General features: G+C 42.7%; 1 protein-coding gene across 1 annotated transcript in view; it reads right to left on the reverse strand.

The window, feature by feature from the left end:
• LOC139757455 (multiple PDZ domain protein-like) overlaps positions 1-17454 on the reverse strand; it is a 963136-nt gene that overhangs the window by 640594 nt on the left and 305088 nt on the right. Inside the window, exons 10-11 of the mRNA XM_071677982.1 lie at positions 13523-13614; positions 9062-9250 (exon numbers count right to left, since the gene is read on the reverse strand). Coding sequence (XP_071534083.1) covers positions 9062-9250; positions 13523-13614 — 281 coding nt within the window. The remainder of the gene's footprint in view (positions 1-9061; positions 9251-13522; positions 13615-17454) is intronic.

Below are 17454 nucleotides of genomic sequence, written 5' to 3' on the forward strand. Positions count from 1 at the left end.
GAACGCCAATCAAAAAAAAAAACGGGGTTGGGGGGGCCGCAAAGGCCATGAATAGTAATCACCCAATTACTCTCGTGTTTTGAGGTGAATATATATATATATATATATATATATATATATATATATATATATATATATATATATATATATATATATATATACCTCCCCAGCCTCCACTCCCCAGATAACCAGGCTCCCCTGTTGCCTGGCCCACGCCTTCACCCACTCCCCCTCCCACACACACACACACACACACACACACACACAGCAAAAATACTGACTGTGCCCACCTGACCCATCTGGGAGAGAGAGAGAGAGAGAGAGAGAGAGAGAGAGAGAGAGAGAGAGAGAGAGAGAGAGAGAGAGAGAGAGAGAGAGAGAGCAGTGCTCCTCTTCAACCCCGCAAAGACTACCCCAGGACCACTGTGCTATATGGGGAGCGAGGAAGGAGGACAAAAGGAAATAAAAAAAAAAAATATATATACATATATTTCATGGAAAATAGAAGATGGGAAGTGTCATGATGATGTATCACACACACACACACACACACACACACACACACACACACACACACACACACACACCATAATAAATGCACGACAAGCTGTTTAATGAGGTTTACGTCCCTCTGCCCTGAGCGGCAAGACGTAGCGCCTCCTTCCATTTATCAGCGTCGGAAACACGGCATCCACGCGCCATAAGGGCATAAACCACATACAAGATGGACGAAGACGAGGCCAAGAGACACGTAAGCGAACATAGTTACTTTATTCTACACAATGGAAATATCATCATTGGTGTTACCGGACTCCGGGAGTGGAGTCGGCCAAGAGACACGTAAGCGAACATAGTTACTTTATTCTACACAATGGAAATATCATCATTGGTGTTACCGGACTCCGGGAGTGGAGTCGATGACCACCACGCTCCAAAGGAGTCCATGACTTCCCTGCTCCTGTATGGAGTGCAGTCTGGAACATGCAGGAGCCCCATAAATAAGGTCCTGGAGTTATATAACAACAACAACAACAACAACAACAACAACAACAACAATAATAATAATAATAATAATAATAATAATGATAATGATAATAATAATGATAATAATAATAAAAATAATCTTTCATAATAAATAAAACTGACCACAAGGCAAACCCATAATAGGGTGAGAGGGATTAATTACACAATCAGTAAACCATTCAGGTTGTGTCCTTTCTTATGGGTCTAGTTTACCTTACAAGGTAAGGTAAGGTAAAGTAAGGTAAGGTAAGGTATACTCCCTTATTAAAGCGTTACTAGTTCAGTACCACAGAGCAGTATAAGATCATAAACAATATATTTCTTGTAAATATGTTGGTTTCACTTGTTAACGAGGACTTGATATCCAATTACGTCGTTGATGGGCCAATAAATCCAACAACATACAACCATATGTTATTTCCCAGTGTGTGGCGCTGTGGTTAACGTTGCTTCCCAGGACATACAAGACCCAGTGTTCGAACTCGGGACAGGGCAGCCGGCCCACAACCAACCCAGGTGTTTAAGGTGTCCTCTGATTGGTTAATCTAGTCATTTGTGGAATACTATAACTATGTTTGAACTTCCTCCTTTTCTGTCCAGTCTCAGTCTATATAAATCGCGAAAGTGTGATGATATTACTGTCTTCCAGCAGATAACCTCGTCATGGGCCATCAGGTCTCCTGTTATCTGTCCTTCCCATGTACTGTCCTCCAGCAGATAACCTGGTCATAGACCATCAGGTCTTCTGTTATCTGTCCTTCCCATGTACTGTCCTCCAGCAGATAACCTCGTCATGGACTATCAGACCTTCTGTTACCTGGCTTTCTCGTGTACTCTCCTTAAAACACAGACGTCACTGGTACATTTTGTATTCTCGTCCATGTAGTAATTCTAGTACAAAGTAGACTACCAGCTGACCCCCTCAGTAACCATCACTTGACCTAGTATCCCCAAAACACCTTTGTAGTCACACAAAAACGACTTGTCCTGGATACGAGTGGTTGGGTAATCACCATTTGGTCATTCAACCCTTAACTGATATCCCACAAAACATCTATGTACAATTAGCCAATCACTCCGGCGTGATACATATAACTGCAAAATCATTATTCCCACAGAAAAATGTCCTAAAAACTTCATAATCAATCAACCTTGGCAGAAATAATAATAACCTTCAAATAATAGTAATCTTCTTCATGTGATGAAATTATACAAAGAAGAATTATCAACTTGGAAAGATATATCGCTCACAATGTCCGGCTATTTACCGAAGCTCTGATCATATCTGAAACTCTTTGATAAACGAGATTAAATTGATTTATCTTTACCACAATTCCTCTTGGCTGAGGTTCATGACGCCCCCACGCGCACACGGCGTCTGACCAGGGGAGAAAAAATACATCGATACAAATAAAGTATTGACAGTAACACCTTCAACATGTGGGCTTGAACTCACAATTTTAGAATCTCTAAAAGCCAAAAGAATGTTTCTTGCAGTTGAGTTTGGTTAAAATACTAAAGGAGCGCTGAACAGCTGCCATGGGGGTATGAACATGACTGTGGCACTGTTACCCTTCACTCTCTCTATCTTCCTTCTGATCTAACATCCTCTGTCTATCTATATAGATTGGGGAATGTAGGATACTATTACTGTCCTCCAACAGATAACGTCGTCATAGACCATCAAGTCTTCTGTTATCTGTCCTTCGCATGTACTGTCCTCCAGCAGTTAACCTCGTCATAGACCATCAGGTCTTGTGTTATCTGTCCTTCCCATGTACTGTCCTCCAGCAGATAACCTGGTCATAGACCATCAGGTCTTGTGTTATCTGTCCTTCCCATGTACTGCCCTCCAGCAGATAACCTCGTCATAGACCATCAGGTCTTGTGTTATCTGTCCTTCCCATGTACTGTCCTCCAGCAGATAACCTTGTCATAGACCATCAGGTCTTGTGTTATCTATCCTTCCCATGTACTGTCCTCCAGCAGATAACCTCGTCATGGACCATCAGGTCTTGTGCTGTCTGTCCTCCTCATACACTACACCCTCCTCTTCCTCCGTCTGTCCCATCAACTCCTCTATATTTTCCCCATGCTCGTGTACCACATCAGCTTTAACGAGTACCTTCTACCTCAGTGGTACCTACAGCAGGTGGCTGGCCATGAATGGGACTCCTGTCGTGGGATTTCTTCACACCACAACACCAATACGAAGTTTAACATGCCTTCCTTCCATTTTCATCCGCCTCCTCTCTATATCAACTTTACTTTCTTCATCTGTTAGCTTTCCTGTGCTTCCCACTCTATACACTCCACACACACACATACACACACACGACTAACCTCTCTCATGTCTTCCTTTAAAGAATATTCCATTCCATTCTATCGCCTTCTCTCTCTCTCTCTCTCTCTCTCTCTCTCTCTCTCTCTCTCTCTCTCTCTCTCTCTCTCTCTCTACCGTTCCAATGCCTCTCAACCACACCAGAAACAACTGTCCCACAGAATTCTATACATAACAGCCTTACAGTCTAAATTTTGCAAACAAATTTCCATGTCTCCATCTATTTACCTTTCTTTTTCATCTACATCTATTCCTCTCTCTCTCTCTCTCTCTCTCTCTCTCTCTCTCTCTTATAATATATATATATATATATATATATATATATATATATATATATATACATATTCATTCATTTATTTATGTATTTATCTGGCGAACTGACCACAAACAAGCCTGGTTGTGTGTTTGCCTTCGAGCGTTACCGTTCGTACATATAAAACAGGCAATATTTTTTCCTCCCTGAGTTAATTTCCGCAGAACAGAGTCCACACTACCTCAAAAAAAATAAAAAAAATACATCAAAAGGAAATGAAGAAAATAACTCAATGATTAAGCAGAAACAGAACAGAAAAATATTATCCAACATATAAATTCACACACGAAAATCACAAACATACAAGTAAAGACAAATAAAAGTAACGATAAATATACTACTAACAAATAAAATTGATGAAATGAATAACAAACAACAGGACACTTAACTCTAAAACCCTCCCGTTTCCAACAGAACTTAAAACAGATACTTAGGGACTGAAAGGTTACGAGACACACGCCTTGCAGTACGCCTCTGTGTGTGTGTGTGTGTGTGTGTGTGTGTGTGTGTGTGTGTGTGTGTGTGTGTGTGTGTGTGTGTGTCTACAAAGGTCGAACTATCATCGTTGCTTTCTACATCACCACAACAGTTACCAGCTGGAGGGTAGGAAAAATGAATATCCCCCTGAGATATTCACAGTTCAGAATAATATTCCCTGGCACTGGATAGTCTCAAACGTACAGAGGAATATTGAGAAATGCAAAGGAATCAATATGTCAGAGAGCGATGATTTCGAGGCTACAATCATGTGATATCTTATAATTCTTATCTCATAATTCTTATACTTCTGACCCTTCAATTGAGCTTCTAGCCATAAAGAATTTCATTCTGCATCATGTATGCAATTTGACAAAAAAGGCATCTTAAGAAAACTAAAAATAATCTTTTGGGGGCATCGTAAAATACATGGGTTCGAGATGACCCAGAGCCCACGAGATGAAGTATTGTCTGTGGGGGTTCATGTGAGGAACTGGGTGTTATTTCTTAATTCATAAGCTTCCAGGCTCTTCCACTAGCTCTCATCCCAGTCCAGCTGGTATGCAAATCCCAACACATATTTAAATGAACGAGATATGTATACGAGGAGAAAGGTGGGTGCCTTTGCCAGAAGACCAGGTAAAACAAGCGAAAGAGGAAGTGAAAAGTGGTAAAGGAATATTGAAATGATGAAGAAATGATGAAGAAATAGGAGAAAATATGGATAAATAGGAAAGCCAGATGATAGAAAACCTGATGGTCTATGACGAGGTTATCTGCTGGAGGACAGTACATGGGAAGGACAGATAACACAAGACCTGATGGTCTATGACGAGGTTATCTGCTGGAGGACAGTGCATGGGAAGGACAGATAACACAAGACCTGATGGTCTATGACCAGGTCATCTGCTGGAGGACAATAATAGTATCCTACATTCGTAATCCATACAGATGGAGACAGGAGAGTAAATCTTAAGGAACATTTCTACACGTACAGTATATCGGAAATGAGGACACGACAGTAAAATAAGGTAAATAAAGAAAAGGGGAAATTAATAAATACGCAAGACAGAAAATGGATAGACGGGTACGCCCTTTGTGGGACAGTCTGAATGGCATCATAGCAAAGGGAGGAAGGGACGGGAAGTCCTCGTGGAATGGGATACATTTGAGAAGAGTCCTTGTGGGACAGGAGACAGCCTGAGCCCCAGATCACAGGATGCATTTCCTGCCTTCCCACAGCAGCAGAGGTTTTAAACTCTCTCTCTCTCTCTCTCTCTCTCTCTCTCTCTCTCTCTCTCTCTCTCTCTCTCTCTGTGTTTGTATTCCTCAGGAAGCATTACAAGAATGGGTCAGGTAGCAAAGTCCTTCCGGCTGGCAACGTGTTTATATACATATATATATATATATATATATATATATATATATATATATATATATATATATATATATATATATATATATATATATATATAACAATCCCTTCCTTTTACCCGGCCACATACTACAAACTCTTTCCTATTATGGAAGGAATATTCAATTAGCTTTTCCGGTAACCCTATTCAACTCCACATTCTCTTGTTACGTAACGATACAACACACAACACTCCGCTACAACTCCATAAACGTGTTCTACAACACTCTAAACGTGTTCAGAGCTTCTTACACGTTTCTACAACTCCTAAATGTGTCTACAACCCTCGACGCAAGTCTACAACTCTCTCTCTCTACAACTTTCTACACGAGTTTGAAAAAAAGATTGTTTGTCCTTCTGAAGAAAGCCTACAGTCCCCATTATTCTCTACAAGTTAATAAAACACGTTCACATTTTTTTTCTTTTTACGTGTTAAAAGCCCACGTTCAAGGATCATACCGTCGTGTTCAAGAGTCGTACGGTCGTGCTCAAGGGTCGTATACCGTCGTGCTCAAGGGTCATACCGTCGTGCTCGAAGGTCTTATACCGTCGTGCTCAAGGGTCGTACCGTCGTGCTCAAGGGTCGTACCGTCGTGCTCAAGGGTCGTACCGTCGTGCTCAAGGGTCGTACCTTCGTGCTCAAGAAGTCAGACCTCAGCGCCAACTCTGCCTCGAGCACTGTACGTAGCCTAAGGTATTAACATCATCATTTATTAGTCAGAAACCATCTCTTTTTTTACCTTCAATGATGCAGGAAACCAGCCAATCGCAACCCAGCATACACTCTTCTGGGGTCTAATCATTGGTCGAAACGGGTCGCCTTCCTGACGTAGGGTGTTTACCGTCTGGCTTTCCCCTCCCCACCCACACCCTAGGGATGCAGGGCAGGGGAATGGGGAAGGGGGAAATGGGGGGAAAGAGGGGTAGGGAAGAGGCACATTAAGCCGTTTCCTAGTGTGGTAATGACCCCCCATCTCGTCTCCCGCTAATGAAGCTAATTACGTGACTGTCTATCGTATGGTACTTGCCCTTAGGCAGGCCCCTTTAAACCAACCCCTCCTCCTCACACACACACACACACACACACAAGCGAGGCAGCGCCAGGTACAGACGAAGAAAGGCCACATCCATTCACATCCATCCTCTGTCTCTCATGTGTAGTCCAACGAAACCACAGCTCCCCTATCCACATCCAGGCCCCACAGGCCCTTTCCCATGGTTTACCTTGGACACATCACATGCATTGGTTCAGTCCATTGACAGCACGTCGACCCCCGTATACCACATCTTTCCAATTCACTATTCCGTGTGTGTGTGTGTGTGTGTGTGTGTGTGTGTGTGTGTGTGTGTGTGTGTGTGTGTGTGTGTGTGACAAAGAGCAAATAATTCCTCTACGTCTTTTAACCAACGTAAACCAAGCAAGTCTACCTTCAAATTGTTACTTAAAACGTTCATGGTCAACACAGACCTACACACACAAACTCTCCTACACTACAGTCCAGGTAAGTCATACCCAGACACTGACATACGGCAGGTGTCCGGACCCGGATACATGGCAGGCGTCCGGACCTGGACCCGTGGCAAAGAGTCGGACACTGACACATGGCTAGGGAAACGTTGTGAAATAACCAGACAATTTACGACCCCACAAGATTGGACGCCATGTTTTAAATCGTCTTCTGAAATCCTTTCCCCTGTATATACATATATTCTACCAGCACCTCATCCACCTTTCCTCTCCTCTTCCACTTTCTCCACTCCACTCTAACGTTATTCCACCACACCAAAGATCCACATTCCCATCACCTTCGTCAGTAATTAAAGTGGTTCAACAACTGAGTTCCCTTGTTAACTAGAGATTGTTCCGGAGGTCCTTGTAACTCACTAGTGTCAACAGACCCTCCTGCTGCAGACCTCACTGAATATATATATATATATATATATATATATATATATATATATATATATATATATATATATATATATATATATGGATGGATGAAATAAACTGAATGAGAATCTGTCAGTTGTAGACAACAACCAGGAGTTTAAAAATGTTATGTAACACACATAGTTAAAGAGATGGAACCCAACGATGGTAAAACTCCCTCCCCATACCTTACAAATTGGTAATTACATACACACACACACACACACACACACACACACACACCTATCAAGACCAAAGCAGCATCGCACAGCTTTATATAAAGTCGAGGCCCAAATTCGTTTTGATCTGGGACTCGCCAAACTTACTAAACTCACTAAACTATTTCTGTGAAAAGTAAAGTTCACTTCCAAAGGGAGAGAGAGAGTCGGCAACTCTTTACCATTCTACTTCAAACAGCTTCTCTTAACATTATATTACGAGGGATACCTTATACGCCTTGGCGATGCCATTTTTTATATAAGAATCTATAAATCTATACATGTCTAACTATATTCTTCGCCATGCTATGATATTCTAACTAAAACTCAAAATTTCAGTTTATTTATATGTCTATCTATCTACTAATCAGTTTATCTATTTCTTTATCTGCTCATCCATCTATCGATCTCTGTGTGTGTGTGTGTGTGTGTGTGTGTGTGTGTGTGTGTGTGTGTGTATGTGTGTCTGTGTGTCAGATCCAATTTCTATCACCACCAGAGTAATACACGTACAGTTCCAGTCAAAAGGTAGAAGGTCATCTCCCCAGACAGCCTACGTAGATTCGTATCTTACTAAAGTGAAAAGCAATTGGGAACTCCCTAATCCACACCCACATCCACCACACACCAAGAGAAATCATATTCACCAAAACAGCCAAAGAAACGACAAACCTGCCACTTTTCCCGCAACCACTCCACAAAAAAAAAAAAAATAACATCTGGGTCTCTCATTGAAATGTATTCAATCTCGAGAGAAGTAAATATTGCATTCGAGACCCTAAGTTAAACGTAAACAGAATCCTGAATACCTCTAAGGCCTTAAAAAAATAAGCGGCATTAATAAGGGATAAGTGTTTGGGTTGCACTGAGTTCGGTCACTGTGATGTGGAAGCCAAATATCGAAGAGGGGGAAAATTGAATGTGTGTCAACACTCCTTCGAAAAGTGATTGGGGTTAAAGCCTAAAGTATAAGGGATTTAATAAGACTAAATCCCTAACCGCCCTTCCACTGCTGTGAAGAGATTATCGCTACGAAGGGGAGTTTAGCGTCTCCTAGTGTTTATCAACTGGAAGGGAAAATTCACATTTAGCCCTTAACTCGACGGTGCGACCCTTGAGCACGACGGAACGATCCTTGGGTATGATTGCCCAGTTTCTGAACTGACCTTTCAAGTCAAAGGGCCGAGACATCATACCCATGGGTCGTACACTCGATCTCAAAGGCTGCACCGTCGTGCTTGAAGAATCAACACACCTAAAGAACCATGACTTGACCCTTTCCAGTACTGGCTACTGTTCGACGTATGGAAAACACTGAACCACAAGACCACTTGGGGGAACTAACCGGAGCTCTGGGGGGGTTTGGTGTAGTCGGTGTTGTCTTTAACTCTGAGTTCGCGATGGCCTGCTGCAGTTGCTCGTACTTTGGACCTCGAAGGTAGCGCGCCAGACGGAGGTGGACCACCTGGCCTGTGGCACGAAGGACGTCTACGGCAGCGTGGTTGCTCAGCCCCGCCAGACTTTTCCCGTCAACCTGGAACAAAGGAGCAACGCGGTCCTGGTCAAACAAAAGCCTGGAAGAAACAAAGAGAATTCAATTCTACTTGGATCCCGGGAACCTGAAACAAACAGCATCAGACGGTGTGGCAAGGAGACCAGAAACAAACAGAAGCAAGTGATGTGGTTTGGAGACCTGAAACAAATGCAGATGTGTCAAGCACGGAGACTTGAAACAAATAACATGAGCTAAACGCCTAACATAAACAAAAGCAAGAAATGTGTTCAAGACGCCATAAACAAAAGGAGACGGATCATGAGGTGAAACCCCTGTAAAAAAAGAAAAAAAAAACTAAAAATAAACAACAATAATTTCGTAGTGCACCTGTAAACACCGAACAACAAAATTCCTAAGATACAATATGCGAAGTAATCCTGACGTACACAAAGGCAGGAATAATAAGGCCAGATAACGCGTAGGAGATCCCCGATGGAGGAAAATGGTTAAATATCCTAAAACATTTTTAGTTTCCTTGTCACAATCTCTCATGCAGACGAGAACCGAGTCGTCCATATAACTCATTCGCTAATCTGCTTTGACGTTCTAACCAGAAGATAATCCTTTTAAACACGACGATACGACCCTTGAGCACGACGGTACGACCCTTGAGCACGACGGTACGACCCTTGAGCACGACGGTACGACCCTTGAGCACGACGGTACGACCCTTGAGCACGACGGTACGATCCTTGAGCACGACGGTACGACCCTTGAGCGACCTTGAGCACGACAGTCATATCTTTGAGCACGACGGTGCGACCCTTGAGCACTACGGTACGACCCTTGAGCACGACATTACGACCCTTGAGCACGACGGTACGACCCTTGAGCACGACGGTACGACCCTTGAGCACGACAGTCATATCCTTGAGCACGACGGTACGACCTCCAGGAATTGGTTGGCCTGGTCTTTGCCCTAAACCATAAGGGTCAAGTCTTAAGGCCAGACCAACATACCCTAAAAGTCGTACCGACGTGCTCAAGCGTCACACCAAAGTGTTCCAAGGTCGTACCGTCGTGTTCTTAAATAGTAGTACCGTCGTGTTCCTCAAGGGTCGTACCGTCGTGTTCCTCAAGGGTCGTACCGTCGTGTTTGTCAAGAGTCGTACCGTCGTGTTCCTCAAGGGTCGTACCGTCGTGTTCCTCAAAAGGTCGTACCGTCGTGTTCAAGGATCCTACCGCCATATTCACAAGTCGTACCATTGTGTACGAGCACTGAACCTTCCTGTTTATGGAGTCGACAATATGACTTTCTTAGTGCAACACATTTGTTTCCACACAACAACAATAATAATTCCTCGTGTCACCTTTTTTTTCTTTTTCCTTTCTCACTTGGGAGTCAATGTTCAACACCTCCGTTTTCCATACCTCGCTAACACCTCCGTTTTCCATACCTCGCTAACACCTCCGTTTTCCATACCTCGCTGAGCCAACCATCCATCTTCTGTGCTCATTCTCTTTTCCAGACACGGTTCCATCTTATAACTCCTGCCTCCCATCCATTACACTGACAACCCGACTCTTCAACCCGCTTCCTCTCTCTCTCTCTCTCTCTCTCTCTCTCTCTCTCTCTCTCTCTCTCTCTCTCTCTCTTCAATATCCAATTCTTCTTCAAAGACTTTCTGTTCCTTCCCCCGTTTCCTTTCTGTCTCTCCCTACATATCCCACCTTTTTTTTTTATTTCTTTTTTCATTGTGTCTTGCGTTCAATATAACCTCTCTCTCTCTCTCTCTCTCTCTCTCTCTCTCTCTCTCTCTCTCTCTCTCTCTCTCTCTCTCTCTCTCTCTCTCTCTCTCACCACAGAATTCCTCCCCCATCATTCCCATCGCGTAAGGATGGGGCTAATCTCCCCCAACCTCTCTTAATCTTTTATACAAAAGGATCGCTCACGCCACATAGACTATTCTCACCCACGTAATCCTAATCCTGCTATAGATGCAGTGAGAAATATAGAGAGACTATAGATGGGGTGGGAGAACATAAGGTTTTATAGATGGCAAGAAGAAACTTAAGAAGGATTATAGACGGGGGTGAGCAATATATAGATTACAGATATGGTGAGAAATGTTAGGGTGAAAATATATATAGATTACAGATATGGTGAGAAATATATATATAGATTACAGATATGGTGAGAAATATATATAGATTATATACATGGTGAGAAATATATATAGGTTACAGACATGGTGAGAAATATATATAGATTACAGACATGGTGAGAAATATATATAGATTACAGATATGGTGAGAAAGATACACAGATTACAGATATGGTGAGAAACATCGGGATGAGGTATATTTATATTTACACATACGGTGAGGATATATTTCATCTTTGTGTGCACAAGGGTTAAGTGTACAGTGAGGTACAGTATGTTCCCTGGGGACAGGTACAGTACGGTACTATGTGTACCATGAACAATGGAGTGTACAGCGCATTACGGTACGATATTACGTCAATGGTGAACCCTGGGGTACAGAAGTTACACTACGGTATTATATCTGGTCAATGACTCTACGAGGCCCTTAAAGGTCGGAGGTCAAAAGGCCAGGACGTCACTCCCAAGTGTCGTACCGTCGAGGTCAAAGGTGGTGACGTAGTACTCAAAGGGTTAACAGGGATTAACGATCAATGGGTCAAATTCCTCAAATCAATTCAGCTCCCAGAATGAATAGACTTTTCTCCATCAATCTACGTTTAACGAAAGCCTATGCCTCCGTCTACGTTTAACGATGGCTCATGCTTAACGAAAGCTTTATCAGCCTACGGTTAACGAAAGCTTCAGACGGGCAAAAAAAGAATATGACACTTGACGTGAGTTGAAAGTGAAGGAGAATTGGGACACGCAACCCAACATGTTCAGCTAAACCAAGATTTATCCACAGCAATATGTCCACATGGATCCTGTACACCAATATGTCCACATGGATCCTGTACACCAATATGTCCACATGGATCCTGCACACCAATATGTCCACATGGATCCTCCACACCAATATGTCCACATGGATCCTGCACACCAATATGTCCACATGGATCCTGCACACCAATATGTCCACATGGATCCTGCACACCAATATGTCCACATGGATCCTGCACACCAATATGTCCACATGGATCCTGCACACCAATATGTCCACATGGATCCTGCACACCAATATGTCCACATGGATCCTCCACACCAATATGTCCACATGGATCCTGTGTACCAATATGTCCACAAGGATCCTGCACACCAATATCATCTACTTCATAAACAACAAGGTAAAGGAAAAATTCATAAAAGTCCAGCCATAAACCAGGTTAAGGAAAATCATCGCCCCATACACTGTGAGATTAAACCCTGAAAACGTAAATTTGAAACAATATAAGAATTGTCTCTCCCTGTTCCCTTTATCTCCTCTTAGCTAAGATATTTACTTGGCTCCTCCTACTGTTCCAAAGTTTGGATAGTGATAATACATGAAGGAGGGAATTCAATTACTGAAATAAAGTCAGTTACATCTCCGTAATACACTATACACAAAAACAATTTTATAATAAAATGTGTATATCCTCTTTATTGCCAAACTAGACACGTTCGTAAGAGAGGCAAGGGGAAGACAACACTTTGGTATATAACTTACAAAAACATGATCCAATGATCAGGCAGAAGATTAAGATATGATAAAAAAAATATATCTAACACAAAATGATGCTTTTATAACAAATGTTTGGCCAGGAATATTAATAATTAATGTAACAATATGAAGAAGATTAATGTAGGCTGCATAAGAAAGAGGTTGTGTTATGAACTCGTTTATATAAAGTGGATTTATATAGAAACAGACGAAGAAACTTAAGAATGAAGGAAAAACAATATATCATATATTTCTATATAACCTCAGGATCCAATCTATCTATCAACCTACGTATTCATCTATCTATATCTTGTGTGTCACAGAAGACGGGAGCTGGGATGGGGAAGGGGGTGCCCCCCTGGGAATCCTCTCCTCCTATATTACTACTTTTCCCCCCAAAAAAAAGGAACTTTGGAAGGAACCAAGCGAGGATGCATTTTCCCTGCTGTTAATATGTCTGATCCCGTCGCCGCTACCTCGCTAAGGCGAGAAACAGGGAAAAAGTTACGAGAGACGATATGAGACAAACACCATAATGTATTCCCATGATTAGATATCAAAATCATCAACTGGTAATACATGACATAAAAATATGCAAATTAGACCTTGTGGTGGTGGACTCACCTGTACAATCTGATCATTAACCTGTATCTGGCCAGTGCGGTCAGCAGCGCTGCCAGCGTTGATCGACTTGACGAATATGCCCGAGAGTTCCTCTGTGGGGGTGACAGAAAATGGGATGCATTAACCACATGCAAATCAGTCCTCAAACAACACATCAATCTCCCCCCCCCCCCCCCGAACCTGATCAAGAGAGAAATAATGATCAAAAACCACGTTTTAAGATAAGATAAGATTAGAAGATACGATGTCTTTATTGTCAAGTAGCATAAATGATACAAAATGATAAGCTGGTAACCCGTTAGGTGGAGGCAATAATAATAATAATAATAATAATAATAATAATAATAATAATAATAATAATAACAATAATAATAATAATAATAATAATAATAACAACAATAATACTACTACTAATAATAATAACAATAATAATAATAATAATATTAATAATAATAATAATAATAATAATAATAATAATAATAATTATAATGATAATAATCACAATAATAATAATCACAATAATACTACTACTACTAATAATAATAATAACAATAATAATAATAATAATAATAATAATAATAATAATAATAATAATAATAACAACAAGATATACACCTGGCCAGACCAGCATGTCATTCACCTGTTCCACATCACCTTGCTTCACTGTAAACCTTCATCATAATTACAATACATACTGAAAAATACTTTCACATTTACCAAGTACAATTTTGATGACTGGTATGTATTGTGGACGATTATTATTATCAATAACGAGGCAATGACACACTCTCTCTCTCTCTCTCTCTCTCTAAACACACACACACACACACACACACACACACGCACATACATAAACGAGTGTGTGTGTGTGTGTGTGTGTGTGTGTGTGTGTGTGTGTGTGTGTGTGTGTGTGTGTGTGTGTGAGTGTGTGTTACCGGACTCTGCCTACAAGTGGAGTGAGAACACACACCAAAAGAGGGGAAAGAAGCACAACCTTGTGGAAATCCATCTTACGTGAAAGGAATCCACCATTCCCCTGCTCCTGAGTGGAGCGCAGCCTTTAAACAGAGGAACGCCCCGTGGAAATAAAAAAACAGAAATCCTGGGGTTGTAAAATCAAAACTGACAAAAAACACATCTTAACTTACAACCAAGCGGTCAATAACTGACCAACCCCCATGAGGGAGATAACCAGCTGGGTTGCCTGTGAGCCAGTAGCCAAACCCGAGGGCTCGAACCCGGAAATTTATTGCCCAGCGCCTGCCAACACTACGCCATGGGGACTCGTAAAAGGAATATCATTTCTCTCAATACTTGATTCAGACCATCTCCATGGTGGAAATGACCCACACCTCGATCATATCTCAAACTGGGAGATGAGAGAAGGAATAATAGAATGGATTACAGGGGAGAATAATCGCGTGGAAGATCATTTTGATTACGTGACTCAATCTGGACAGATACGAGGCGAGGTAAAACCCAGTCTGAACACGACATGGATGTAAGGTGGATCATTTTAGTGAACAGTGCGATAACATGTGCAACATTGCATACATCAAGATCACTGGAAGTTGAAAGATACAGAAGGTTCCATTCAATATATACATAACCTGTTTGTATGAGTGATTTGTATGTATAAATCTATAGACATTTGCATGGAATCGGAGGATATGAAGGTTATAATACACGACAATGAAGGGGCAAGATGATGATGATAATGACGAAAATGATGATGAAGACTTGATAATGACGAAAATGATGATAATGACGATAATGACCAAAATGATAGTGATCAATTAGTGGATGGGGAACGATCTAACATGATGATAACTGATGATAAGGGAAATAATAACAATAACAATAATAATAATGATAATGATGATAATAATAATAATACGAAAGAGTGAATTGTGATTAGAATGTGGGTACGATGACGACCAAGGAACCAGAAGAGAGAGAGAGAGAGAGAGAGAGAGAGAGAGAGAGAGAGAGAGAGAGAGAGAGAGAGAGAGAGAGAGAGAGAGAGAGTACCATTCAAAAGGGATGGGATGAGGGAGGAGGAACCCATCCTCTCTCTCTCTCTCTCTCTCTCTCTCTCTCTCTCTCTCTCTCGCTCCCTCGGCCAGGCTGCTGGCGAGGGGTCGCGAATTCAGACATAAACAACAACAGTGGTTGGAATGAACAGCCACTCAGGGATCGATATACCGAGAGCCGAGGCCGCTGGTTGGCTACCTTAATCACCAAACGAGCCCGACAACGACCGTCACTTAAGGGTTCAAAAAAAAAAAAGTAACCACCCCCCACCCCTCCTCATCCCCTCCCCCAAAGAACACGAGAGAACAACGTGCGCCCAGTGGCTATAACGAAGAACATCTGTGAAGAACATCTGTGTCTCCGGCTATGTTCAGCGACAGATGAACAGCCCCCCTTACGGCTGTGTTCAAATCATCAACCTAACAAGTGTTATAAGTGGACAACACACATCACATTTACGAACGGGAGGAAGAAGAAGAAAAATGTAGAGATAACTCATGAATCATATATTGTGTACTGTACGATATTTTCGGAGGGGAGCAAAAGGGGGAGAAAGTATATGCGCCCCATCGAGGAGGTGGGGAGAGGGTATGGAAATCCTCCCCTCCTATATATTAACAAAAAAAAAAAGGGTGGGGTGGGGTGGGAGGGGGAACAGGAGAAATGGAACCAAGCTATGAGTTTTCCCCTTAACGGCCCACTCGTCTGATCTCGATGCTACTTCGCTAGGGTGAGAAACGGCGAAGCAATGTATAAACAAAAGATCATGTAAGAAAAAGGTATTCTCTCTCTCTCTCTCTCTCTCTCTCTCTCTCTCTCTCTCTCTCTCTCTCTCTCTCTCTCTGGAGAATTCACACCTTAACAAGAAAACTTTCCCTTGAATAACAAACAGAAAAAAAAAAGTTTTCCTTGATATGATCATACATAAACAGCCATATACATAATGCTCAGAGCCACCAGAGAGCGTGCCTGAGTTAGCCCTCGAGCACGACGGTACGACCCCTTGAGCACGACGGTACGACCCCTTGAGCACGGCGGTACGACCCCTTGAGCACGGCGGTACGACCCCTTGAGCACGACGGTACGACCCCTTGAGCACGACGGTTCGACTCCTTGAGCACGGCGGTACGACCCCTTGAGCACGACGGTTCGACCCCTTGAACAAGACGGTTCGACTCCTTGAGCATGACGGTATGACCCATTGAACACGATGGTACGACCCCTTGAGCACGACGGTACGACCCCTTGAGCACGACGGTACGACCCATTGAATACGACGGTACGACTCCTTGAGCACGACGGTACGACTCCTTGAGCACGACGGTGCGACCCATCGAGCAATACGGTACGACCCCTCGAGCACGACGGTACGACCCCTCGAGCACGACGGTACGACCTCTTGAGCACGACGGTACGACCTCTTGAGCACGACGGTACGACCCCTTGAGCACGACGGTACGACCCCTTGAGCACGACGGTACGACCCCTTGAGCACGACGACATAAAAGCCTTAATCACGAAGGTGTGACCTTACTATGCCTTTAAAGGTGCAGTCCATTTTCTCTGATGTGCAACCACTGCACGGGATTATGGCTACCATCTCTCCTTAACGCGAGGGATCAGAGAAAGGGGGGGCGCTTAGAAACGCACTACATCCGTCTCAATATACAAGATCTTCACTCATACACATGACGTGCTCTTGGCTCTCCCACACGAACGCTAAGCGTCGCCGAGGGACGTAAGCTTAATGCTCTTCTTCAAGCTGATGTGCGAGTGCTTTAGAATATATCTTTTACCAACATGCTTACACGCATCGTCCACATTCCCCCTACCTGTACAATCACGCACCTCGAGCATGTACTCTCCCTCAAACTCAGTCTTCCTCCTCCCTCCCCCCC

This window comes from Panulirus ornatus, chromosome 26 (genome assembly GCF_036320965.1).
Source record: "Panulirus ornatus isolate Po-2019 chromosome 26, ASM3632096v1, whole genome shotgun sequence".
Lineage (NCBI taxonomy): Eukaryota > Metazoa > Arthropoda > Malacostraca > Decapoda > Palinuridae > Panulirus > Panulirus ornatus.